The sequence below is a fragment of the Rattus rattus genome, chromosome 6 (genome assembly GCF_011064425.1).
Source record: "Rattus rattus isolate New Zealand chromosome 6, Rrattus_CSIRO_v1, whole genome shotgun sequence".
NCBI classification, from domain to species: domain Eukaryota; kingdom Metazoa; phylum Chordata; class Mammalia; order Rodentia; family Muridae; genus Rattus; species Rattus rattus.
The window spans coordinates 57,732,133-57,758,796 of record NC_046159.1 but is presented as its reverse complement, the minus strand read 5'-3'; the positions used below and the strand labels follow the sequence as shown (position 1 = coordinate 57,758,796).

General features: G+C 44.1%; 1 protein-coding gene across 1 annotated transcript in view; it reads right to left on the bottom strand.

Moving 5' to 3' along the window:
- The window catches only part of Kbtbd12 (kelch repeat and BTB domain containing 12), a 63,186-nt gene that overhangs the window by 19,406 nt on the left and 17,116 nt on the right, over positions 1 to 26,664 (bottom strand). Inside the window, exon 4 of the mRNA XM_032905081.1 lies at positions 11,177 to 11,374. Within this exon, the coding sequence (XP_032760972.1) occupies positions 11,177 to 11,374 (198 nt within the window). The remainder of the gene's footprint in view (positions 1 to 11,176; positions 11,375 to 26,664) is intronic.

The window sequence follows — 26,664 nt, the reverse complement described above, 5'->3', positions numbered from 1 at the left end:
AAAATTTTTTCATATAATATATTTTGGGCATGTTTTTCTCTCCCCGACTCTTTTCAGATTCTCTCTCCATCTCCCTACCCACCAAAGTTTATGTTCTCTTTCTATCTTTTTTTGGGAAAAAAGACTCACAAAAATAAAAAAAATGAAAGTCAATATAAACAAAAAACCAGTAAAACAGAAAATGCCAAAACAAAACAAAAAGCCCACAAAAACACCGTGGAGTTAATTCATTTTGTGTTGGTCAGCTCTATTTAAAATTTACACCATCTTATTAGCTTGGCTACTTATTTGGATTCTCATTTAATATTTTTGGATACTTTATTAATCTCTACTTTATGTATGAGTGTTTTGTCTGCGTGTATGTTTATGCACCGCGTACACAGTAATCTCCTAGACTGGATGAGGTCATTGGATCCTATGGTTCCAGAGCTATAGACACATGGATGCTGGGGACCAAATCTGGGTCCTCTGCAAGAACAGCAGTGCTTTTAATACTGAGCCATCTCTCCAGCCCTGTGCTATTATTATTAAGTAGTTTGTGCTTTTCAATGTACAAGTTCTGTGCTTTTTGTTAAAAATTTTCCTAGGTATTTTATTCATTTTAATGGCACTTAAATGGAATATTTTCTTAATTTTAACCTTTGGATTGTTCGCTACAAGGGCATAGAAATATGATTTTTCTGTTCATTAACTTTCCACCTTGCAACTTTGCTAAACTTGTTTCTTAATACCAATAAGTTAAAAAACCTTTTCAGAATTTTCTAAGTACAAAATCATATGATAGGCAATTAATTATTACTGTATAATCTGGTTTCCTTTTCTTTTCTAATTGCTCGGAGCAGAATCTCCAGCACCATGCCAACTGGAAGGGGCAAGAATGTACATTTTTGTCTTGTTCCTGAGTCTAAGGACAAAGTTTTCAGTTTTTCACCAATAAGTATGATGTTAGCTGCAGATTTTCCATAGATGTGTGTTTGTAGTTCAGTTACTTTGCTGAGTGTCTTAGGTAGGGTTTCCATTGCTGTGAAGAGACACCATGGCCAAGGCAATTCCTATAAAGGACGTTTAATTGAGGACAGTTTACAGGTTCAGAGGTTCAGTCCATTATCATAAAGGCAGGAAGCATGGCAGCATCCAGGCAGGCATTGTGCTGGAGAAGGAGCTGAGAGCTCTACATCTTGTTCCAAAAGCTGCTAAGAAAACACTGTCTCCCAGGCAGCGAGAAGGAGGAGAGGGTCTCTAAGCCCACCCACAGTGACATACTTCTCCCAACAAGACCACACCTACTCCAACAAGACCACACCTCCTAATAGTGCCACTCCCTGGCCAAGCATATCGAACCACCACACTGCTTGCATTTTGAGTGGGAGCTGGATTTTGTTGTCCTTTATTTTTCATCTGCTAAGACGATCGTCTGTTTTTGTCCTTTATTTTATTTAAGAGGTGTGTTATATAAATGAGTTTTTAGACAATTAGTCACTGTTGCCTGTCTGGGAGAATCTGGCTTGGTCATAATGTGTAATTCTTTTTGAATGTGGGTGGATTCAGTTTGCTAGTATTTTGTAGAGGAGTTTTACCTTGGCGATTTTTGACTTCTTTGGTGTGTCTATATGTGTGTATGTGCCACATGTACAGGTGGATGTAGACATGAGTGCATACATAGAAGCCCGCGTTGACATCGACCATCCTCAAGTCCTCAACGGCTCTGCACCTTGTTTATTTTTTTAAGTTTTACTTTTAATTTTTTATTTTAAAATATTTAATTGTATGGGTGTTTTGCCTGTTTACATTTCTGTGTATCGTGTGTGTGTGTGTGTGTGTGTGTGTGTGTGTGTGTGTGTCCAAGGAAGCCATAAAAGGGTGTCAGATCCCCTGAAACTGGAGTTGCAGGTGAGCTGTCCTGTGGGTGCTGGGATCGAACCTCAGACCTCTGGAGGAACAGCCGGTGCTGTCAACTGCTGAGCCATTTCTCCAGCTCCTTATTTTTATTTTCAATTATGTGTCTCTATGTACGTCTGTGTGTGGACATGTGCATGTGAATGCGGGTGTTTGTGGAAGCTGGACTCAGATCTTCTGGAACTGGGGTTACAGGCAGCTCGATGTGGATGCTGGGAACCACGCTTCCGTCTTACAAGAGCAGTAAATGCTTTTAACGCTGGTGCCAGCTCTCCAGCCACAATCCATCCTATTCTCTGCGGCAGCACTGCTCTCTGAACACAGCGATTCAGCTAGACTGGCTGGGCGGTGAGTCCCGGATCCCTCCTTGTGCTGGAATTGCAGGAGTGCACCTGGCCTCTTACACAGGTCCTGAGGGATCAAACCCAGGACCCCATGCTCACACGGCAAGTACATCTCCCTAGCCTCTGAGCTTTGATTTTTTTTTTTAAATGGGATAACACTGACTTCACAGAATAAGTTGAGAATTGTCTCCTCATTTATGTTTTGTAAGAATGTGTGAAAGACTGGTGTTATAAGCGCTGGCCTTGAAATATGCTGGCTTCCTCAGCCCATGTTAGGTGGAGAGGAAGCCTGCCGGGGATATTCGGGATTCTGTTAGGGCTGTGAAAGCTCTGGGTTTTTGTGGTCTGCCTGCTGCAGCTTCATGGGTGCTGATGAAGACAGGGACCCCTGAGCCACAGATGGACAGTATCCTTGCTGCTGCTGCTGCTGCTGCGCCAGCATCTTGAATTCCAGCTATCTGAGCTCTGAATCTCACAGGGCAGCCTGAAGAGTGCCAGCTAACACCTGTGAGTACCTGAGAGCAATCCTAGGCTTAGGAAAGGGCCAGTATGTCTGCCCTTCCTTATGGAGCCAAATAAGACGTCTTCTAAGATCACATGCTATGCAAAAATGCGTATTAAAAACAGTCCAGACAATGGCAGCCAGCAGCTCAGCCCGGAAGACCTGAGAACCCCGAGAGACCCACGGAGACTGGCCTCAGGCAGACTCCTTAGTGCTCTCCCTGCCGTTCCTCTTCATTCACACCCGATCTGCATATTGTAAACTTTGTTCTAGCTTTCCTAGTTTCATATTCACACGATAGGAAGAGTCAGATGGCTTCACCCCTGTAATTCCTTGAAGCTGTCCCTACCCACTGATCTTCTTCCTACTCGGCGGCTTCTCCAGGCACTGACTCTAGCCCTATAAATAACGTTTTTATAACACTCCATTCTTGACTTCTCAGATGAAGGCGGCTGAGCTTTAGATACTGCTTGAGTTTGTTCTCCGAAGATTCATGTGCAAGAAACTTGCTCTCCAGAGTGGTGGTGCTGGGAGGTGGGGAGCTTTTTAGAAGTGAGGCTTTGTAGGAGGTGAACAGATCCTGGGATTGCTCTCCTCAGCAGGGGCTGATGCAGCTCTCAGGGGCCTCTGACTAGTGCCCCAGGATAGATACTTGAGTGCAGCCCAGTAGTCATCCCCATACCTGCAGCTCCCAGGAAGCGGAGGCAGAGTCTCTGAAAATTCAAGGCCAGCCTGGCTCATGTAGTGACTTCCAGGCCAATTCAGGATACATAGTGAGACCTTGACTCACAAAACATACAAAAGAGTGAGCGTAGCTCCTGAGTGACTGGGTTTCTGGGCTGCCGTGTGACTCTTCCTTCTGCATGCACTGCCACCCGAACACCATCTACCGTGCAGTGACCCAGTCAAGGGGCTTTCTGTCACCAATGGCTGGGGTCTCTCGAGCATGGATTTCTAGCCTCCAATAGCTACAAAGGCCTTTCTTATAGCATCTGGCTTTAGGTATTTTGTGTTAGCCACAGACGTGACGAAGACAAGGCATTGTGGGACTCGGCTTTGTCTCTCATCCTTAACAGACCTGCCTACTGTCTATTTTCTCAGTTTTTACAGGTCAATGAAGGCACAGTATTGGTTCTGTATAAATATAGCTCAATATTTAGTTGGTCATCATGGCTGAGCCTGGAAGAGCCAGTTACAAGGTGAGCCTCACTCCCCAAAGGATAGATCCATTCCTGGAATGTTGGGTGCTGTGGTTCTTGGGAAATAACAAGCCACATGGTTTTTCTCCCCTAAAGTTTGTTTGTGTTTGGTTGGGTGTGGGTGGGAGGGATGCAGGCAGGAAATATGTCACGATGTCTGCTTCTCCCCAATCATACCTGATGGGAAATTCGGTGGCTGTGAGGTTTTACCCTTCGAAGCCTCTGCAAAACATGATTCATGACCATTTCCTGGGAACCTAGAGTGGACCTGGTCAGAGTCCATCATCTTGGCCAGTATTTAATTAAAGCTTCCTTCAAATTTGGCTCAAAATTCTGAAACTGGTCCTTCTCTTGTGATCTTCAGGGTTCACATTTGGAGGGCTCAGTGAGATTAAAAAGAATTCCACCAAATTCTGCTGAAGCTTGGATCTTTACTCTGAGACCCTCAAGAGACTGGTGCACGCCTTGGGATAGCTAACCCAGCTGACCCATGCCTCCAGGGAAGTGCTTTCCACTCTGCAAACTCCTGAGGTGAATGTCTATGCTTGAAAGGAAATAGTAAGAGTTCTTATGGAGGCCTCCTTTTTGGTAAGTCATGGAAACCATTTTAACTTTCTGTGACATTTTTCTGCCTCGTTTCTGGATTCTGATTCTGGGGGAATCCCAATCTGGGAACAGGGAGGATCCAATAAGGTCTATGAGCCCTAAGCACCCCATTCAGGGCAAAGGCAGACATCCCACAACTGGTTATTTTTGGGAATTCATCCAGTGCCCCCCCCCATTTATCTTTGAGCCCCGAGGATGCCCTGGTGACACAGAGGTGGGGTGGGGGGAGTCACTTGACTTAAAGAGGCCTGGCACCTGGTGCCTGTCAGCAGAGTTCCAATGCCTAGGCTGCCCAACACAGCTTATAACACCAGGGCCAGGCTTAGAGCTCGGAGAGGCCCAGGGTGGGACATCAGCAGTCCAGGGATTGGTCAAAGGACAGCTGAGACTGCCTCCTATTTGTTAAACTCTCTTGGTCAGGCTGGTGACATTTCTGTAGAATACCAACTGGCAATGTCATCAACCTATGTTTTCTGTTGTCATTTTGGCTCTGTCCTGTCTTATGTCTGTACCTGTCTTTTGTCTTTATGTGTTCCGACGTGGGGTAACTGAACAGACAAATGACAGGACCGATACTCTGGGTAGTTTTGAGCTGCTTTGGAGAGGTGACTCCAGAAATGGTGGAGTTTTGGGGTCTGGGGTTTGATGGCAGTATGTGGCGGGTCTATGTAAGTCAGTGCAGAGTGCAGCCCAGGGCCAGGCTTTGAAGAAAAGCCTTGGCCAGTGTGGAAGTCTGCGGCTGGCCCTGCTGCAGCCACCCCACTGAGGCGATGACAGATACCAGAGCAGCAATCCTTTAGAATTACAGCACTAAAGGAGGAAGGGAAAGTTTCATCTGTCTGTTTTAGGAGTATGAATGGGGCTGTGTTTTCGGATGTGTCTGTAAGTTTTGATGCAAACACAGAGCCGAAGCAGAATAGCACCAGGCGCAGTGAATAAATGCGCTTGCTGCGCTCTGTGCTTCTTGGTTCTATTTCACTGCTTCTGCTGCCACCGGCACCCAGCCACAGCTACCGCGGCTGCTCTGATCGCTTGGGCTCAGAAAGTATCTCTGAGCTTTCTGGCCACTGGGTTAGCTCAACAAGAAATCAAGTGGTTTTTTTTATTGGATGTGGATAATATCAAAATTGCTTCATGCTGTTCTATTGTATTGGAAAGTTGATTCTGAAAGTGGGTTATGACCCTCCCTTTCTCAGACCCAGACATGCTTTTAAAGTTTCTGTGATTAGGGTCAAGAGCTATGGCAGGGAGAAAAGAACAGCGCAGGACAGCTAAAGGGATTATTGGTTTCACTTAATTGCCTAAGACTATTGTATGAACTTTCTGTATCTCAAGATTTGTAAGTTTATTGTATATGGTTAAAAATCCATAATATCTGTAACGAAAAAGTTAACTCAAGACTCACAACAAGGGGTTGATAGTTAAAAATCTATGTAGAGGTAATCTTAAAGGAACTATTTAGCATGATTCCATTTAGGGATATAAGCAATTCATGGCCTGCTGCCACCTTTAGGCAGCCAAGTGGCTGGCTGGCAGCCATCTTTGCTAGGGTGGAAGAAGGATGTCGTGTGACTTTAACATCATCTTTATTAAAAGTAATGTAATGTGTGGCCCAATCAAGGAAGAAATAACAGGTCTCCAAGATGTTTTAGATTAGGATGGATTTTTTAAAAAATAATTTCTGTGTTGAAAACCAAGTTTATGAAAGATAGATTTAAAAACAATGCTTGTTTAACAAGATATTGAAGGTTCATCTCTCCATGTGTTCATATACAAATGTGAATGTTGCTGGCAGTTAAATTTTGTAACATAAAAGTCAACTAGGTGGTACTGGTTTTAAAGACACGAAGGGATCATAGAGCTCATGAGATCTAGAAGGCAGGCTATGTATGCTGCTGAGGGTGGGGCCATAGAGGTGACCCAAGCCAAAAGGACTGTGAGTGAACATTGAATTGTTTACGCTGTTGGGAGCTTGGTTTTACCTTGTACAGATTGTGGTTTTACCTTGCATCTTCCCTCTTGAAATAAAAAAGGTACTTTACTTTTGATATTACAGGAGCACACAGTTGAAAGATTTTAAATTTCTTAAAAAGCAAATTTGGAGTTTCACAGGAAAATTTAAATAGAAAAAACTGGATATTTTTAAGGAATAGTTTTAAAAATACTTAAATTTATAAGCCTATGGGACATTTTATATGTATAAGATAATATTTTACTATGGCCATCTTTATTAATATGTAATCTTGATAAACAGATAAAAAAGTTAAAAATTAGGACCACAGCTCTGAGGACCAAGTACTAAACAGCAGAAACTGGAATAATCTTATCGAATGATGCAACAAGACAATGACCTAAGCAGTCTGGCAAACAGTCTCTCCACACCCAAGGTCTATTCAGGATAGCAGAGACTGAGTGAAGAATGGATGTCTGACCTCCTTGTCTTTGCTGTGTTAGGCTGTAGGTACTTCGATAAACTGAGTCATAGAAGAACCTGTGATACTCTGTAATGGCACTGTAAGGACCGGGAATGTGAAGTTGCATGGACTGTATTAGTGATTTAAGAACTGTATTTTGAAACTAGAAGAGCTTTGATTCAGAAATTGTTATTTTTTTTATTATAAACTGTTAAAGATGATTAAGCTTTAATATGTCCAGAATTATATTTGTAGTCAATCTAAGTAATAATTTGATTAAATTACAGAAATAAGTCTTATTTAGCCTCCTGTATGTTTTCTTTTTTTTAAGAAAAGATTTGTTTATCTATTTTATGTAAATACACTGTATATACTGTCACTGTCTTCAGACACACTGTCTTCATTGTCTTCTGTCAATGCCTTCAGAAGAGGGCATTGGATCCCATCAAAGATGGCTGTGAGCCACCATGTGGTTGCTGGGAATTGAACTCAGGACCTCTGGAAGAGCAGTCAGTGCTCTTTTTTTTTTTTTTTGGTTCTTTTTTTTCGGAGCTGGGGACCGAACCCAGGGCCTTGCACTTCGTAGGCAAGCGCTCTACCACTGAGCTAAATCCCCAACCCCTTAGTGCTCTTAACCACTGAGCCATCTCTCCAGTCCCCCTCCTATATGTTTTCAAGGTTAAGCTTAAAGCAAGTAACTAAAAACAAGCAAAGTTTATTTAGCTCAGATATGCTTAAACTCATAAGAGATCTGCTGAATATGGCATTTAAAATGTTCAATGAAAAACTCAGCATGACAGACAGAGATCCCCAGCTCCTAGTAGTGACCCCAAGGTCTCCAACAAGATGATTGGGCACAACTTATCTGGACTGTGGTAATACTAATCACTTGAAAACACTGCCTTGCCTGCAGCCAGGACCCAGCCCAAAGCATAGACAAGCAGGATAGTAGAGAACTGATGGCCCCACTTTGCTTAGACAAAGTAAGATCAGTCCTCCATGTTCCTCCTACAAAGGAAAGCCTTGGTGCATCTGGGTCTGGCGGTCAAAGGCTGATGCTTGGCCTGGTACTTCTGCCCACAGAGCAAAGCCATGGAGACCACAGGGGCCTGGGAAGACTGTCTAGCTAATGGACTAGACTCTGTCATTTTCACTGATACATGGGCTGTTTGGGCCATACCTCCTCCTATAATGTAGTCCTCTCAGATCTCCGAGGGCATTGATGGCTACACTGGCTTTGCCAACAACAGGCAACTAGCTCCTTGTACCAAGGCTGCAGCCACACTGTGAGTTCATTTCATGTATAAAAATTAGGTCTAGTTTTTTCCCCTCTTGTCACTCCTACTGTCCCCAATGAGAAGGACTATGAGTTAGGGGTTGGGGATTTAGGAGTCTGAAAGTTCCAAATGTAAGATTTTCCCTTAGGATCCTAAATTTTATCTTTTGTTCCCAGTCTATATCTGTCTCAGCAGATTTCCACTTGGCCGACAGGCACCATCCAGGAATCAGCTGCAGAATGTAAACTGCTGAGCTCTGAACTTGCTGAAAGCCGATACAAACGGGTGTGACTGTACTGTCTCTTCAGCTGGGTCAGCTAACCAGATGCGGTTGATGAACACACCATTGCCTCATTTCCCCGGACAAGTTTCCGACTAGCATTTCAGCCTTTCTGGGCCCTGACAAAAGCGCCCTAGTTTTGGCCAGAAGTAGTTGCAGAAAAGAACACATCACCCATTGTTCCCAACAGGCTAAAGTGCAGTCAAAGGTGAGTCCCCTGGCACAGGGATCAAAATAGCTACCTAAAGTGTCATACCAGGCATCCCAGGGAAGTGGGCAGACTTACCACCAGAGAGATTCATTAAGTTAACTCTACAGTGTGATAGGAAACTTGGCCTGCTTTGTGTAGAACAAGAAGGCATTATATGTCTTTAAGAGAAAATTATTGTTTCTATACAAACTATTCAGGATTATAACCTGGCTATACTTAAAAAAAACCCTCAACAACAACAACAACAACAACAACAACAACAACACACTTTGAAAAGGGGACCCGAGATGAAATAAATGACTGGTGCCCCAACTATTTCCAGGCTCCTTCTGGATAGTAACTCTGATGTCAGCCATCAGAGAGCCTTTGAACCTTCTGTTTCTGCTAATTACTGTTAGCTCTGACATCACTGACGTCTTAACTAAATGATAATTATTATCTGGGTACCTAAGCTGGTGGTTATTAGATCCCAATGTAAACAGGTACCAATCACAGAGTCAAGGATCTAACTCAGGATACAACTCAAGGGGGTTGCTAAAGTTAAAAGGTAAGCCACACTTGACCAAGGAATGTTGGGTTCTGTGGTTCTTGAGAAATAGCTAGTTACATGTTTTTCCTCCCCTAAACAAGTTTGTTTGCATCAAATGTGCTTGATTGGATGTGGGTGGGAGGGATGTAGGCAGGAAAAATGTCAACAGTAAATTTAAAGACCTTTTGGGAAAGCTCTCTAAAGGACAAATGAAGAACAAGTAAAGCCTTTGATCACAGGAACCTTGCAGCACGAAGTAGGGAAACAATAGGGCAACACAGCCTGAGCATGCACCGCCCAGCTCTAATAATGACTGTGTCCATCAGTGCTTGGGAAGGGATGCTGGCTCCTCCTCCTATGGAAAAGTCTGCTGGGGAGCTGCAGAACGGCTCAGTGGTTTAGAGCAATTGCTTCTCTTTTAAAGAAACTGAGTTCAGTTCCCAGCACCCAACTGACTGCAAGTCCAGCTCCCATGGATCCAGACACCCTTTTTTGGCTCACAAGGTTACCTATACTCACGTGGCATACATACGTGTTTAAAACCAAATCTGCTACGTAGAGAAGACTTCAGACACTGCATTATTTTCACCTGCAAATACTTATATATAACTTCTAATTGTCCAGAATATTCTTTTTATTTTGATTTATATAAAATACAATATCCCTAAAACAACTCCTTAATATCTTCTCATAAAAGGTTTGAATAAAGGACAAAAACTTTCTGCATTTGACTCATATATCTTCTAAGTTTCTTGTTTGGTTGTTGTGCATACGTGTGTGTGTGTATGTCTCTGTGTGTGTGCATGCATGTGTGTGTGTGTGTGTGTGTGTGTGTGTGTGTGTGTGTGTAGGTCAGGGGATAACCTCTGTGTCAGTGTTGTTCCTCAGGTACCTTATGCCTTCTGAGAGAGAGAGAGTCCCTTACTGGCCTGGAACTTTGCCGAGCAGGCTAGGCTGACTGGCCAGGGAGCGCTAGTGATCTGCCTGTATCTGTCTCCCATCTCACAAGCACTGATTCACCATGTCTCCAGCTTTCTACATGGGTTCTGGGGGATTGAACTCAGGTCTCTATGCTGGCAAGGCAAGTAGTTTACCAACAGAGCCAACCCCCTAACCCACTAAGTCTCTTCTAATTCACAACGAAAGCCTCATTCTCTAAATTAGTTACCTAAAACGGAATGCTTTCAAAATGAAGGCAATCCGACTTCTTTCAAAATTCAAAATCGTAAGTGCTCTGGGGCATGTGTCTCACGGGTATATATAGACCTAAACTTCACATAGTGAGGTCAGAATCAGCAAGTCAGTCTGCTATGAAGGTATTTCGCTTTATTTACTGATGCAGCCAGTGAGGCTTTAGAGACATTGGCCTCTAGATCCATGCATGCTTAAAAGCTTCTCTACACCATGCTGCAGAATGCATTGATGGTATTGGATGTGTGCATTTAGTAATAAGTATGTACACTGGGCGCCATTTTAGACATGCTTTCAAGTAATTTACTTCACTCGATGCTAGCAGGCAGCGTCAGGGTCTTCTGGATTGGTAGTTAAAAGCATAACATCTAACACTTCCGGTCACTCCTCTCCTCCCACGTCCCTCCTGTTCAGAAATGTTTCTTTTAGTCTGACTAAAGGGATTTGCCTCTTTTTCTACTTTTTCCCTCTCCACACTCAATTACTATGGGCTGAGCGGCTGCCATGTGCTAGATGCATTACAAACGTCATCCCACAGAATCTTCCCATCTCACAGAGGTGAAGCCTCAGAGAATCTAGGGAGCTGTTCCAGGCCACTGGGCTCTGAAAGCCAGACTCTTGCTAGTGCCTCACTACTCTGGAAAGCAAACACTGACCATCATATCAGGTAATGGAGGTAAAAGTCAGTGACAAGAGGTTCATGACATAATCACAGCTAGGCCAGTACCTGCTCCATGAAATCCACCGCAGACATAAAGCTTCCCATCCACGGCACCTGCGCTGGTGGAATTGGTTCTCAGTGAGAGGAGGGGGCTTGGCATAGGTGGGCCTTCCCTCCAGAAGTCCCCATCGGGGTTGTAGATCTCCACCACATCAAGGCATTTCCGAACTTGTCCCTTGTCTCGGCCCACACAGCCAATTCCACCTAAGGGAGTGAAGCACAGAAATGGGGTGTTGGGGAGCAGAAGTCTCACAGTGGATATACTCTAGCGCCGTGTGCAGCACCGGCTTGCTGGCCTTGACTGCTTTTTGTTGCCTATTTCAAAGACAAGTTTAATGTCACTGTAATGCAGTATTTCCCATTACTGCTTAGGCAAGATTTATTCTGCGCAGACCCTGCAATGTTGGTTCACACAATGAGCATTCCCTTTCCAGTAAGAATGTTGGTTGAATGACTCAGACACCTGCCTGCCTCACTGTGAGCAATGCGTTCACTCATGCAGCTGTCAAGGACTCTCTTCCATAACTCATCACTGCAGGCTGGCTTCTCATCTTCACTTGCATGCATACTTCTCCATGTGAAAAGAAGGGCTCTTTGGTAAGTTTCAGGTTTGGGAATAGAGGGAGAGCAGAAAGACTGGAAGGTGAAAGGTTCAGGCCCCTTCCTTACCGCACACCATGCTTTATTCAGCAGACGCTCACTAACTCCTCATTGGTGGCAAGATAGTGGCAAGAGACAAGGAGTTCAAAAAGATAGGCAAGGCTTTTGCTCCTGCTCTTTAGAAATTAATGAAGTGAAAGCAGGACATGGTGGCACGTGCCTTTCATCCCAGCACTGGGGAGGTAGAGGCAGGCAAGATCTCTGTGAGTTCAAGGCTAGCCTAGCCCACATAGCAAGTTCCAGGTCAGCCAGGGCTACATCAGGAAACACTGCCTCCAAACAAGAGGTTAACAGAGTGCAAAGGGCCATACATGTAAATAAATAGAAAGGAAGGCAGGCATCTCAAGGGCTACTTCAGATGGAAACAGGTAGCAGATAGGATACGTACAGAATTGGAACATTTAGGTCCAATTGTATACGATTTTCCAACCCGCTGTGATCGGAAACACCAGCCTGGATGTGATTTGTTTTATTTTCTCCTGCTGTGATGATTTGAATAAGATGCACCTGATAGTTTTGAGTTTTTGAATACTTGGTTCCCAGTTGGTGGTGCAGTTGCAGGAGGCTTAGGAGGTGTGACCTTGCTGGAGGAAGCATTGTCACCGAGGACTGGGGATGGGCGCTGAGAGGTCAAGGACCTGTACCATCCCCACTTTGCTCTCACTTCCTGTTTGTAGCTCAAGACGTGACCTTTGAGCTTGCTGCTCCAGTTGCTTTGCCAGTCTGCTGCCAAGCTTTCGCTCCATGGTAATGGGCTCTTATCTCTCTGGAATGGTAAGCCAAAATAAACCCTTCCTTCTATACGCATGGGGCTTTGGCCATGGTGTTTTATCATGAAGATAGAAAATTACCTGAAACACCTCCTAAGCTCCAGGACAAAAGGTATCAAATGTGTGGGTCATGGTTCCTGACCCACAGGGTAGCTCCTGAGACTGAGGCGGATGCCCTGGAAGAAAGGACACTCTTGTATTTGCAATAGCTCTCATTGTTAACCCATTCCATTCAGACCCACTGCTAATCTCTGAAGGCCAGGGAAGGACTGTCAAGTGGGGGCCTTGGCTAGACTGGCCCTCTGGGAGGATGTCCTGGAAGGGCCACTCCAGGCCTGGGGTGATGTTGCCCATCAGCAGGTATACTGTTTACCACATACAGGAAACCAAGAAATTCGTATGGTCTTTAGTATACATTCCACTTGCTGAGAAGTTGTTCACATGGTCTCCTCGCCTCTCTTTTCCACTGTTACTTAGACTCTGTCCTTCACTGAATTAGGCAGGCAGGACTTCATCATTATCTGCTTTGTCGTATCCTCTGATCCTGCCTTCCTTCAGCTCCTCCCCAACATCCTCCCACATCGTGTGTCTGGAATGAATGAATGAGTATGAAATGTCCCTTCCCCATGCTTTCCCTGACACTCTTCCCTCACTGTATTCCTTGTCTGCCCAGCTCTGGGTCCTGTAAGGTCATGAAGGGCAAAGGTCACATGTTCTTGATTGAGCCTATCATACACTACTCAGTGAATTTAGGGGGCAATGGGAGCTGCATGTTTCACCATGAATGGGTCTTAAGCCAGGTTTTGAAGGCAAAAAAGACTGGAGGGGGTCCCCCCCTTTACCGATGTCACTTGGCCAGTTCGTTCAGCACAAACCCAGAGACTGAGTTATCCACACGGGATGCGCTTAGCTGCCCTTCTCTCTTATCTGCCTTGAGAAGTAATTTAGTCTACGTTGAAGCTGAGTCTGAACTGCTGTTTTGGAGGAAGGGTCACATTGGCTTCAGCACAGCTCTTGTGTTCATGGGCAGGGTCACTTTCAGTGTGGCTCTGTGGTAGTGGAACACTTCTTAACCTTAGGGAAAATGGAACTTGCCAAGAAGTCGTGTAGAAGAGAGTTTGTGTGTGGCAGCAGAGCCCTGCGAGGTAAGAAGATGGTGAGTCCCTCCTCTGAGAGGTAGGAGAGTGCTTTAGGGCTGGCTGGCTTATGCTGGCTTAGGCTAGACCAGGGAGTGAAGCAAAAAGTCTAGACAGAAGGTACTAGAAGTCAGGCTGGGGTGGCAGAGTGCCAGCATCTTGATTCTAAGTCAGAAGTCCCACATTAAGTCCCCTTAGAGAGGTTGCCCCAGTGTGACACAAGCTTGACTGTCTGAGATAATGAGAGTTCTTGTCACCTTTGTGCTGCTACCGAGTGTATTTAATTACTACATTTGAAACTAACCTTGTGAAATGTGCTCGTTCTTGTTGGTGAACAGACACTTCACATGCTCTGCCCCACCCCCCGGGCGACCCCGGCTTACTGTGTGCTCTTGTTTCTGTCCTGGCCCCTGAAGCCCGGACTCAGTCTCTGTGTCACTGAGAGTAATTTCACCTCAAGCACACTCCATTAGCAGCAGGTTTAATGAGCTTAGACTGAAGATGAATCTTGATTAGATAAATAATCAAATAAAGGCCTGATCTTTATTAATAAGTCAGCGCTGGCTCTACAAGTACAGACTTTTGATGAAGAGAAGCCTAGGGTGGGATCCGCAGAGCTGCAGAATGTCAATAAGTCAGCTCGGTGGCTTTAATTTATGTGCTACCAGAATCTCTGAGAAAGACTTTCCCTCACGCAAAACCAAGCAAGTGAACAGGGATTACCTTTACAGGTCATGCCCAAGTGTACCCCACATGCAAAATACATGCCTAGATTACTCAGAGGTGGGAGGGAGAAGACAATTACAGCTCACTGCTCTCTTCATTTTATTCCTACAAAGATGAAGATTGCCTCTGCTGATGTTGGGCTGTGATAGATTCTTTCATTTCTGGGGCTGCGTGGGAGGCAGCTTGTCCTCCCACAGAGAGCCCAGCAGACAGCTGGCTGAAGGCACAGGGACTTGGCCATCCAGGTGCCCATGAATCTCATGCACACCCTTCCCCTTCAGGGCTGCCTCAAGGTGGCGGGCTTATTCTACTCTGCTCTGGGCTTGAGCCAAAGCAGGAGAGGGATCTCACTAACAGTTATGGCAAACTCCCAAAGTTGCCTGCATTGCTACACCAGACTTGGGGGTGGGGAATGACTGTGGGGGTGGGGTGTGAGGCACCCACATGCCTTGGTGAAAGCATGTGGACTTTTAGAGAGATCCTGGTTCACATTCTTGTGTCACTATGATAGCCAAATGAAGTTGATTGATTAATTCTTCTAAGCCTCAATCATTCTCACTTGTAAACTAAAAATGATAACACCAGTCTTATAAAATGTGGCAAGGATCAAATGACTTAGACAATAACAAAGCAAGGGAGAAAGGCAGGACCTCTGAGCACTCATGGGTATCACCGAGGGACCTTTCTTTTCACAGTTCCTCATGTGGATGGCATCATGCACGACACATGCAGCCAGGCCTCTGATGATGACTATTTTCTTTCATGTTTGAAAGCCACTAAGATGACTTTCATATATGCTGGGTTTTGCACACATCAGTTTTTTTAAATTGTTGAGATTTGCCCTAAATTGATTATATATATTGATTATATATATTGATTATATATATTGAACTATTGAATTGTTGCTGGCTTACTGATGTAGGGTCAAATGCTCTTAGGCGTTTCTTTTGAATCTGGGTAGAGGGAATCAGGTCAACAGTCATCAACAAGCTGTGGTAGTGCATGCCTGCAATCCCAGCACGTGGGAAGCTATGGCAGGACTGCCATGAATTGAGCCTAGCCCGGGCTATATAGTAAATACAAGGCCAGCCCAGACTACATAATGAGTATCAATCCATCCAGGGCTACAGAGTAAGACTGCCCAAAAAATCCAAAAACCATCAGGCATCAGGAAGCAGTCACTTACCTGGCCTGGTAAGAGCTAAGGGGAAGATGATTCTAGAAATCATCAACTTCTTGGAGAAAAAGTGGCCCATCTCTCTGAGCCATTACAACCTGAGCCTCTGCCTGCGAATGGGATGCTTGTTGCAATTTTGCTTCACTCTCACAGAGGTTGTCAGCTCTCCAGTTTCCCCCATAGATACTTTAGAATTCTAGATTCCAAGCTTACAGCCTTAAAAAAAACATCAGCTTGTCAGTGTTTAGAGCTGAACACAAGGGCTCTTGGGTAATTTCAGTTAAAAGGTTCTTATCTGCCTCTGACCAAATCCTGGATAATATGTGCTAGGCATTGCTAGCCAAGAGCATGCTGTGTGTCTAGAGAGCTTGAATTGATGCTCCCCACATATTTTTCACCAGGCTGAGAAAGCATTTTATCTGGTACCCAAGCAGAATACCACAACCCACTCCCCTAACCCCAAAATCTCATGAAAAATAAGTAGAAAGAGAAGTCCAAGTTTCATATGTTAGAGCTTGATTTTGGAGAGTAAAACCCACAAATCTGAACTGTTTTGTGCCTCCCAAGTAAAAATGCAGGGCATTCAGAAAGTTCTAGAATGATGCAATCAAGAAAAAGAAGAAAAAAAAAGAAAGAAACAACTCAGAAAACCCTGGACCAGAGCTGCTGGTGCCATCAGACTCAGCCCATCAGGCAGTGAGCAAGCTAAGGCTGCCTGTGTCCAGTCAGCACTGGGCAGCAGTGTTTCTATCCACACTCAGGACCCTGAGCTCATCTTTCTGTGCTCTTCCCACACTGTGCCAATGTGAACTACAGGGCCTCCAAAGGGTATGAGGGTTGAGTCCTTAAGTGAGACCAGCTCAGGGTGGGGCAGGGACAGTGACTCTGAGAAAGGTTAGAAGATGACCAGTGAAGACCACACCCACCCCAAATGAATGATACCATTGTCCTCCGTATCTCCCTAAGTCACCAGTTTTGTAGACTGTACCTATTTCCATATCGACTCCTTTCTCTAAGGAGCACAAGGCTCTGGATAATCTGGTTCCTGCCCTCCTAACATCCCTGATTTTCTTTTCTCTCCTGCTCAACAGTTCCCCATATAGTCAGGATCGTTCTCTCTGACCCTTTCTCAGGCTGTGTTATCCCATATCACCTCCCTAGCTTGACACCTCTCTCTCTCTCTCTCTCTCTCTCTCTCTCTCTCTCTCTCCCTCCCTCCCTTCCTCCCTCCCTCCCTGAGGCAGAACTTCCAGTACTTTCTTCAGTGAAACTGAGGTGAGCACATGAACGGTCCTTTCCTCATCCTATTCCTAGGTCTCCTGTTTGCTGATGGCTGACTAAAATGAAGCAAGTTCTGAGTCCAAAGAACTCAGTGCTCAGTGCCTGGGCAGCTTTAGAAGCAGACTGTGCCTCACTGAGACTGTAGTTGGGTCTTCTCCCCAGGCTTGCCTGCTTACCAGGAGGATTAACCTCTCCTGAGTTGGTGGGGAGGACTACCTAACAGGATACAGACCAAACTCCTACTAATACCTCTACAAAGACCCCTCAATCAAACACATCCCAGCTCAAAAGCATAGGAGACATAAGACAGAAGTCCCATAAGGCACGGCGTATTTCCCGGGGTGCCAAGCATGGTGTCCTTCTCTCTCTCTCTTTTTTTTTTGGTTCTTTGTTTTCAGAGCTGGGGACCGAACCCAGGGCCTTGCGCTTCCTAGGTAAGCGCTCTACCACTGAGCTAAGTCCCCAGCCCTGGTGTCCTTCTCTTAAATAGGGCTAGTCAGAATTTGCTGGAGAAAAATTTGAAGAAAAGAAATCAAAGTTGGAGAGATGGCTCAGCAGTAAAGATATTAGATCTGCACACCAGCTGACCAAAGTTTGCACACCAGACGACCTCAGTCTGAGTACTAGATGGATCTGGTGGCACATATCTGTAATTCCAGGACTCCTACAGGGGCGTGGGGGGCAGAGACAGAAGAATGCCTGGAATCTCACAAGCCATCCAGCCTGACTGTGCAGTGCAGCAAAAGAAACAAGGGAGGCCTTACTCAGAGAGAAAGGGGAGAGCCAACTCCTGAAAGTTGTCTCCACATGTGTGCAACAACACACACACACACACACACACACACACACACACACGGACACACACGGACACGGGCACGGACATGCACATTTATTAAAAATACAACCAGAGTCCTGTCCTCATGGATTCTGAATTTATTATTTTTACTATATTTATTTTATGTATATGGACATCTGTACCCCACATGTACACCAGTGTCTGCAGAAGTCAGAAGAGGGCGTCAGATGCATTGGAACTGGTATTACAGAGGATCATGGAGCCACCATATGGTATGGGGGGGACCAAACTCTGGTCTTCTGCAAGAAAAAGTGTTCTTAACCTTGAAGACCTCCAGCCTGACTTTTCTTTTTTGTTAAAAAAATAAAAATAAAAAGAAGGGTTCTAAGAATCTTTGTCTATTTACTTTGTGTCTAAGTATAACGATTTCTATAAAGCAGAACTTGTTTTATTTGCTTCTTTATATAAGAAACAGCAGATGGTGGAGGGTCAGAGTAAGAAACACGAATTAGGTTAAACTAACTGAAGAAAGATAACACAGCTTATTAAAATGGCAGGTGCGTTTCTGTTGCTGTAGGGTTTTGTTTGTTTGGGTTTTTTTTGTTGTTTTTTTTTGTTTTTTGTTTTTTGTTTTTGTTTTTTTTGAGGCAGGGTCTGACTTTGTAGCTGTGGTCTCTTTATGTGCACCAGGCTGGCTTTGAACTCACAGTGATCTGCCTACGCCTGCCTCTCAAGTCCTGGGGTATAGGGTTTGAGTGTACCAGTATGGCTGGCCTTCCATGTACATGACACAAATGGCACATCAGACAACTTAAAGGTTTTTGTTTTGTTTTCAACAGATTTTCCCTGTTGACAGCTTTTTAACATTTTGTTGCCACTTTTCTCCTAAAAGTAATGTGGAATAGCATTGATGCTTTCCTGCAAGTACGGGGAGACATCAGAGTTGACTTGGCACTCTCCTAAGATCATTCTGGCCTATTCTCAGTAATGTCACTGCTCCCTGGTGAAGCTTCCTAACATCCTGGCTTCAGAATCAGGAGCATTTATAAAAGATTTATCTTTATTTTTTATTTATGTATATGTGTGTTTTTATGTTTGTGTATGTCAGAAGAGGACATTAGATCCCCTGGAGCCAGAGTTAAAAGCAGTAGTCTGTGAGCTGACTGAAGTGGGTGACAGGAACTAAACTCTAGTGCTCTTAACCATTTCCAGTCCTCAAAACCATTTTAGATTTCTAGTTAACGTTGAACAACCTAAAATTTCCTGTGCCCACTTCATATTTGTATTAGACTCCATGCAATAACCGGCATCTGGTTTCTGTGATTTTCCCTAAGATATTCAGAGTCTTCTGGGACATTACATGCATAAAACAGCATGTTGGGGGTACACACTGATGGACAATCATGGTGAAATATAGATACAGGCTTTCTGTGAACCTTTAGGGCATCAGTGATAGAATCTACTGTAGCCGAGTTGTAGTCAAGTGACCACATGCAAGGTCTGGTCTTCTTAGTACTTAGAAGATGGAAAAGGGTTAATATGGTTTTTATGCTCAGCATGGAAACACTTGTGACTGACTATGTACAAGCAATGGTGAACCATTTGCCCCAGCTGAGAACTTCTTGGCCGTTGAAGCACTTCATGCAGGGCTTTGTTCTCAGAGCAAGGAGGCACTGAGGATAACCTATTTGACCCTTTGACAACAGTAAAGCATGCGTTACCCCCATTCAGCACGCGTGTTAAGGAATGCCATTTTAAGCAATGAAAACTCGTGCAAACCAGAGTGGAGCCAAGAAGGCGGTTGGATCACTTGTCAGGACACTTGGACCAAATAATGAAATGCTCAGAGCTGGCTATGAGTCGACACGTTGCCTCCATCCTGGTCTCTTCTACACCAGCCTAGGGCTGGCTAATGCAGCACAGGGTGAGTGGACACTCTGAGCATGTGCCACCTATAGCGACCGTCTCACGTCTGTGTTCCCGAAGTCCAATCCCATGATGCTTCACTCCCTACTACCAGGCTCTCAGCTCCTTTCGGATTATCTGACAGGTATCTGCCAAGGGTAGAAGCCAGGAACGTGCCATTTTAAAGCACAGCCTAGATAATTCACATCACAATTGTATTTAAAAAATAAATTGTCAAAAGAAAAGACAAAGTCTGGTTACTATGAAGCTTGGTACTCTCATAAAATAACCCACCGCTAAAGCGATCCTTCTGATGCATTTACAGGAATAATGTGCACCTTCTGTGTAACTCTTCCCTTCATTACTCTTTAACAGCATTCACGCTGAGCCGGGCTCAGACGACACTGTTGTATTTTCAGCGAGGCAACAATGGTTTGCAGCGTTAACAGTGTGGGAAGACTTGACATTGGCCATCTCCCTCTATGAGCAAATCAAAAGCCTCTCTTTAAAAATTGCCAACTCGATCTCAACTGTGGCTTTTAAAAAGTAGAACTTTACGTGAAGAAAGAATAGGACAGGATGCAGAGATGGGAAAATTAATTTGGCAAACAAATGTTTACCAAGTATTTTCCATATAAAGCCAGCGCTTAGGTAAGAGACAGGAAGTAAACGAGCTCTTCCCCCTGTGCAAGCGACAGGAACAACGCAGGGGCAGGCAGGGCAGCCTTGTGCTCTGGAGAACCAGCAAGTGGTCCATCTGACCAGGGGGTCACACGAGCCAGAAGGACAAGGGAACAGGTTCACAGGGACATGTGTCGGGGAAGGTTCCTGGGATTTCAGGATGCAGTGAAGCAGGGGCTGCATGGTGGGCACTGAAGGCTTCAGTAGGTGGGCTCTGCTCACTTTCTACATTCTGTGAAGTTGAAGTGGACTCTACTCAGTTTGACTTTTCTTAGTATATCCCTGATGGAAATCCAAAACACACAGATGAGTATGTGCCCTCATTTCAGGAGCAAGCCTGTATTATTCAAAAGCATAATTAACCATGCGGGATTTTAAAAAGTGCCTGTTTCTTTATCTCACCTGCCATGTGCTTCTGTGCAGAGAGAACCCCAGGGCGTCTCAGTAGGAGCTTCTTTTTTTTTCCCTTTAAGAATATTTCTATTAAAATTTTGATCATGTTTTTCCTCCTACTTCTCTCAGCTCCTCCACACCTCCCTAACCACTAAACTTTATGTTCTCTCTCTTTTAAAAACAAACTAGAAACACGAAAGCAAACATCAGAACAACAAAAAAGAAAAAATCAAAAGACCAGTAAGACTAAAAATATGTGAAACCCAAGAAAAAGTAAACGAAAAGTCCACAGACAAACAAACATGTCATTTGTGTTGGCCAACTGTCCTGGCAGGGCACAGGGCCTGCCCAGGAGTGTGGTTGATACACTTAATGATCTATTAAAGGGAGCTTTCTCCATGCAAATGGAAACATTTTCTGCTTCAAAATCAAGGCATTTTAAAATACACAGTTGCAGGCAACACCCTCATTTGTTTTTTTCTGGGAGGGTCCCAGTGGTTTCATCTGGCATACAACACCATCACTACCACAATGCTTCCCAAAACACAGGCACGAGGAAATGCTTAAGAAGAAAGTCAACGTGAAGACCTGGCATTTTCAGCCCCTGCATGTTTGGTCGGCATACTTCTACTCAGAAGGCTCACATGGACTATTCAGATTAGTTTAGATGTCTAGGAAAACAAAACACACTGATCATAGCATAATGCAGCTGATAAAATACACAAGTAGCCACGCTAACAGTGCAGTCTCTCAAAGAAGCTGGCTATAACTCTATCTTTATGTTAACAGGGCAATCTAGAGAGGCCAGACTAGAATCCCAAAGCCTAGGCCACTCCAGCCAGAAGACCAGAGAGGAAACAGAAACCAAGGAAGAAAACATCCATTCAACAAAGACAAACCCAGAAATTGGTACCTCGACCTATAATCACTCTAAATCCAGATGTCTAAATGTCAGTGTAAGAACATAATCAAAAGGGGCTGGAGAGATGTTTCAGTGGTTAAGAGCACAGAGGTCTTCCAGAGGTCCTGAGTTCAATTCCCAGCAGCCACATGGTGGCTCAAACCATCTGTAATGGGATCCAATGCCCTCTTCTGGTGTGTCTGAAGACAGCGACAGTGTACGCGTATATATAAAATAAATAAATGAGTGAATGAATAAATAATCTTTAAAAAATCATAATAAAAATCAGCCAGGGCAATATGTGACCATAGAGCCCAGCATTCCCCTTCAGCAAGCCATGAATGTTCTAGCACAGTTGAGGCACAAGAAAACAACCTTAAAAACGACTTTATGAAGACGATAAAGGTCCTTCAAGAGGAAATAAATAAACCCCTTAAAGAATATCAAGAAATCCAAGAAAAAAACAGACAGTTGAAGGAAATGAACGAACTGTTCAAGATGGATATAGAGGCAAAAAAGAAAACACAAACTGAAAAATTTGGAAATGAAAAATCTAGGTAAAGACACAGGAACTATAGAAGAAAGCATCACCAACATAAAATAAGACACAGAAGAGAGGATTTCAGGTGCTAAAGACACAATAGAAGGAATAGATATACCAGTCAAAGAAAATACTAAATCTAAATAATTCCAGACACAAACATCCAGAAAAAGACCATGAAAAGGCCAACCCTAAGAATAATAGAAATAGAAGGAGAAGATCTCCAGCTCAAAGGTCCAGAAAATATTGTTACTAAAGTCATAGAAGAAAATTTTCCTAACCTTAAGAAGGACATGCCTGCAAATGCACAAGAGGCTTACAGAACCCAAGTAGACTGAACCAGAAATGAAAGTCCCCTGCCACATAATGATCAAATACTAAATACACAGAACAAAGAAAGAATATTAAAAGCTGCAAGAGAAAAAGGCCAGGTGACATATAAAGGCAGACCTATTAGAATTACACCCAGTTTCTAAATGGAGACTTAGAGTCTGGCTTTTAGAAAGTCAGAAAGGCTTAGACAGACCTGGGGCTGACTTTAAGAGACCACAGATGCCAGCCCAGACTACTATACACAGCAAACTTTCACTCATCATAGGTGGAGTAAACAAGGTACTCCATGACAAAGTCAAATTTAAACAATATCTATCCACAAAGCAGGCAGAGAAGGTACAGTTGACAAATGCCCCAGCACAGTGATATCCTGTTAGGTGGTTGTATAGAGGTGTCCATGCTGATCACTATCAGGGCTCTAGAGTATGTTGGACCTCTTACTACAAGTGATATTATTATAACCATCACTTACCGCACACTTACTATTCAGCACTTGACACAATGCACTCTCAAGTGTCAGAGCCAAATTAATTTATGGTATGTATGTTTAAAACAACGGTCTTGGTAAGCAGGGCGGCCTGGACTCAGAAAGACACATGCAGCTTATTGTCTCTTAATTTTGGATTCTTGTTCTTCATCTTTAGGTGTGAGTAGGTAATGTGGGGTAACCATCTAAACCAGTGAAAAAGGTCCTAACACCAGGGGAAGTGGAGGAGCTCGAGGGAGAGTATAGTAGAACACAGATGCTGTGAGGGAGGAAATGGAAAAAGGGGAGGCTAAGAAGGGAGGGGGAGAAAAGGATGCAGAGAGTTGGCAGGGTAGAAGGATGTTGGGAAAAGCCATGAGTAAACGAATCAGCTCACATTCACTTTAAGTACATACTATATAATCATCCCCGAGAGCCACAGACTATCTGACAACCACCCCCACCCCAGTGCCGAGCACAGGAAACTTCCCTCTGGAGTCAGGGGAGTGTAAGAGACTATCTCGCTGGCTGTTGTCCTTGGCTGCCTCGAGACTTGTTGCTGAAGATGCCACACACTTAGGATGCAGGACTGGTAAGACTGGAGCCGGAACGGACATGGAAACCTCCTCCCTGAGGGCCAGCTCTCAGGGTACCTGAAGGTGCTATGCCAGCTACCAAGGGAGAACAGCGATCAGCTGTCCAGGAAGTCAGACTTCCAGGTCACTGCCTAGCTCACAGAGACCCGAAGTGTGTGTCTGTGTGCCAGCAGTGACAGAGACCCGAAACTCTGTTCTGTAGCATTTTGAAAAACTGCTAAATGTGTGCGATCTCATGGCCTAGTTTCATGTACAGTCTGTAGAGATACACGGCTGTCTGCAGTGTGAGCTTATGTATGCTGTGTAGAATGCATGGAGAAGCTTGCCTGTGCAATGTGACAGCCACGAAGGATGATGGCACAGTAAGTAGCAGCAGTGGCAAGGACTGACAACTGGAGTGTGGCTTCTAGCAGAACACCTGCCTGGCGTGCAGCAAGGCCTTAAGTTCTATCCCCAACACTAAAGAGAAAGCCAAAGCTACTTGCTTAGCAATGAGAAGGAAAAGAAGAACAAGTCAGGTCTGGTTACCTTTGGCCTCTTACTTAGTTTAGGGGGCGAAGAATGGTCACATGATTCGACAGCAGCAGACATTACTCATACATAGAAGACAACCTTTGCTATCTTCCCCCTCTCTCCGTGTCTCTCTGTCTTCCCCTATCTTTCTCTCCATATGTACATATATATATATGTGTGTGTGCATATATGTTTATGTATATATATGTGTATATGTGTGGTGTGCATACATGTATGTTTTCACATGTATGTGCTGGCATGTAAAGACCTGAAGTTGATATCAGGTGTCTGCTTTTCACGTGTTTACTGAGGCAGGGTCCCTCACTGAACACAGAGCATACCCATTCCTGCTAGTCTAGATCTCCCTTGCCCAGGCCATTCCTTGTCTTGTCTCCAAAGTGCTGGGATTACTGAGAGCCATCATGCTTGCCTGGCTTTTACCTGAATTCTGTGAATCAAACTCTTCAAGCTTATAGGCAAGTGCTTTACCCACTGAGATGACCCAGCCAGCTCCTAGTAATGGCATATTTTTAAAAATTATTCAACTTTGAAATTGAACTAATTTGGACTTGAATTCTAGACTTAATCCCATGATTTGCATAATAAAAATAACCAAACAGAAGAGTTTACTTATAAAATTATGTGTCTGTGTATAAGGGTGTGTATATATGAGTGCAATGCCAACGCAGAGACATAAGATCATCTGGGACTGAAGTGACAGACAGTGCGTGAGCCACCTGATGGGGATCCGCTGGGTCCTCTGTGAGAGCAGTGTGTATTCCTGCCACTGAGCTGTCTCTCCAGCCCTAAGAACTTACTTTTGTAATGTATTTTGAGAACTGAAACAATACATTATTGTAAATGGACTATCAGTCAATAAATGGAAAAATTTTCACAAACATAAAATTATGGTAATTTGAAATAATTTTTTTCTTGATTAAAAATGTTATGGGATTTAGGCACTCAAACAAGTTGGCATCAAGTATTTGGAAAATGTAGAATCTTTCATTTCTCAGACTCTGGGCCTGAATCAGGCTCTCAAGCCAGTCTCTCTTATGTAAGAGTCTGATGTATCCATGAAATAGATCTCATCCATATAATTATTTGAATATTTGTGTGAGCGTGACAGGAACAAAAAAGGCTCCGAATTGCAAAAGCAATCAAGACGAAGTAAAAGGAGATTGTAAAAGTAGGGTTTATGGGGGTGGGGGATGGCTCAGTGTTTAAAAACACTAGCTGCTCTTCCAGAGGACCTGGGCTCTATTCTTCAGCACCATGGTTGGCTCACTGTAACTCCAGTGATCTGATGCTCTCTTCTGCCTTCTGTAGCAATGCATGCATGTGATTCAGAGATATCAGACATGCAGAAAAGCACACATATACATAAAGTAAAAATTAAAAGGGAAAATAAATGATGTAAAAGCAGACTTTAGCAAACGTGTAATCTGGGGATGGAAAATAGAAAGCAGTATAAGGCTCGCTCTTTCTATTTGTAAATGGTTCAAACCTGAAGTAAGAGTCTCAGAAAAAAAATACATTGCTGATTCAGAAGCGTTTTCAAAAGTTTAGAAAGGCCCAACAATGGGACGCATGCCCACTAGGGAGTGGTACAATTTGGATCTGGACTATCTACTAAAGACTCAGGTCTTGAGCGCTTGTTGTCAGCAGGAGGGACTGTTGGGAGGTGGTAGGGCCTTTAAGAAATGAAACCTTGGAGCCTGGGGTTTAGCTCAGCTGCAGGGTGCTTGAAAGGCCCTGCATCCAGTCCTCAGCTCTGAAAAAAAGAAAAACAATGAAGAGAAGCGTTGAGGCTCAGGAGGATGTCAGGCCACTGGACATCTTCCCCAGAAGGGAGCACGGCTATTCTGATCCCTTCCTTCTCCTCTCTGCGTCCCATTTCCACAAAATGAATGGACTCTCTCTGCCATGTGCTCCTTCCGTGAAGAGCCGTGATGCCGCAGGCCTAGCAGCGATGGGATCAGATAACTTCCCAAAACTGTGAGTCAGAAAATCCTTTCCTCCTTTAGGCTGACCAGCCAAATCTGGCAGTTGTCACAATGATGAAACCTGACCGACAGAGGGATCTTAAAGTGTGGTTCTCCACATAATCCCTGGAGCATTTGGTCCCTGGGAAAACCCTTGGACTTAAAAGACAACTCCCCATGGTAAACACATCTAAGACAGGAGAACAAGGGCCTCCTAGAACCACAGTCATGTTTTAGATACTTAAAAAGATACTCCTGATGGTATTTTTCTCTTTATTAGTTACTAAATGATGATGACAGTTCTAATTTTGTAATCTGGTTCTCCTATAACATTGCTTATGTGGCTAGTTTGAAAAGGGGCATAGAGACATTTTTACACCAATATTAACAATGCTGATAAGACACAACAAAGAGAAAATGGGCTTGCATCAAGAGGGGAGAAAGATGAAAATGTTTCCTGGAATAGAATGGTGACCATTATGAGACCCTAAGAAAAATGTCATAGGTGCTGCTGCTTCACAGAGATCACATGCGTCTCTCTGTCCTCCTCTCTGGGACTCAGCTGTGTGACATCCACCAGGACTAGTCCCCTATAGTACTCTTAGGGACTTTGTCTCCTGAAAGAAATTCAAAG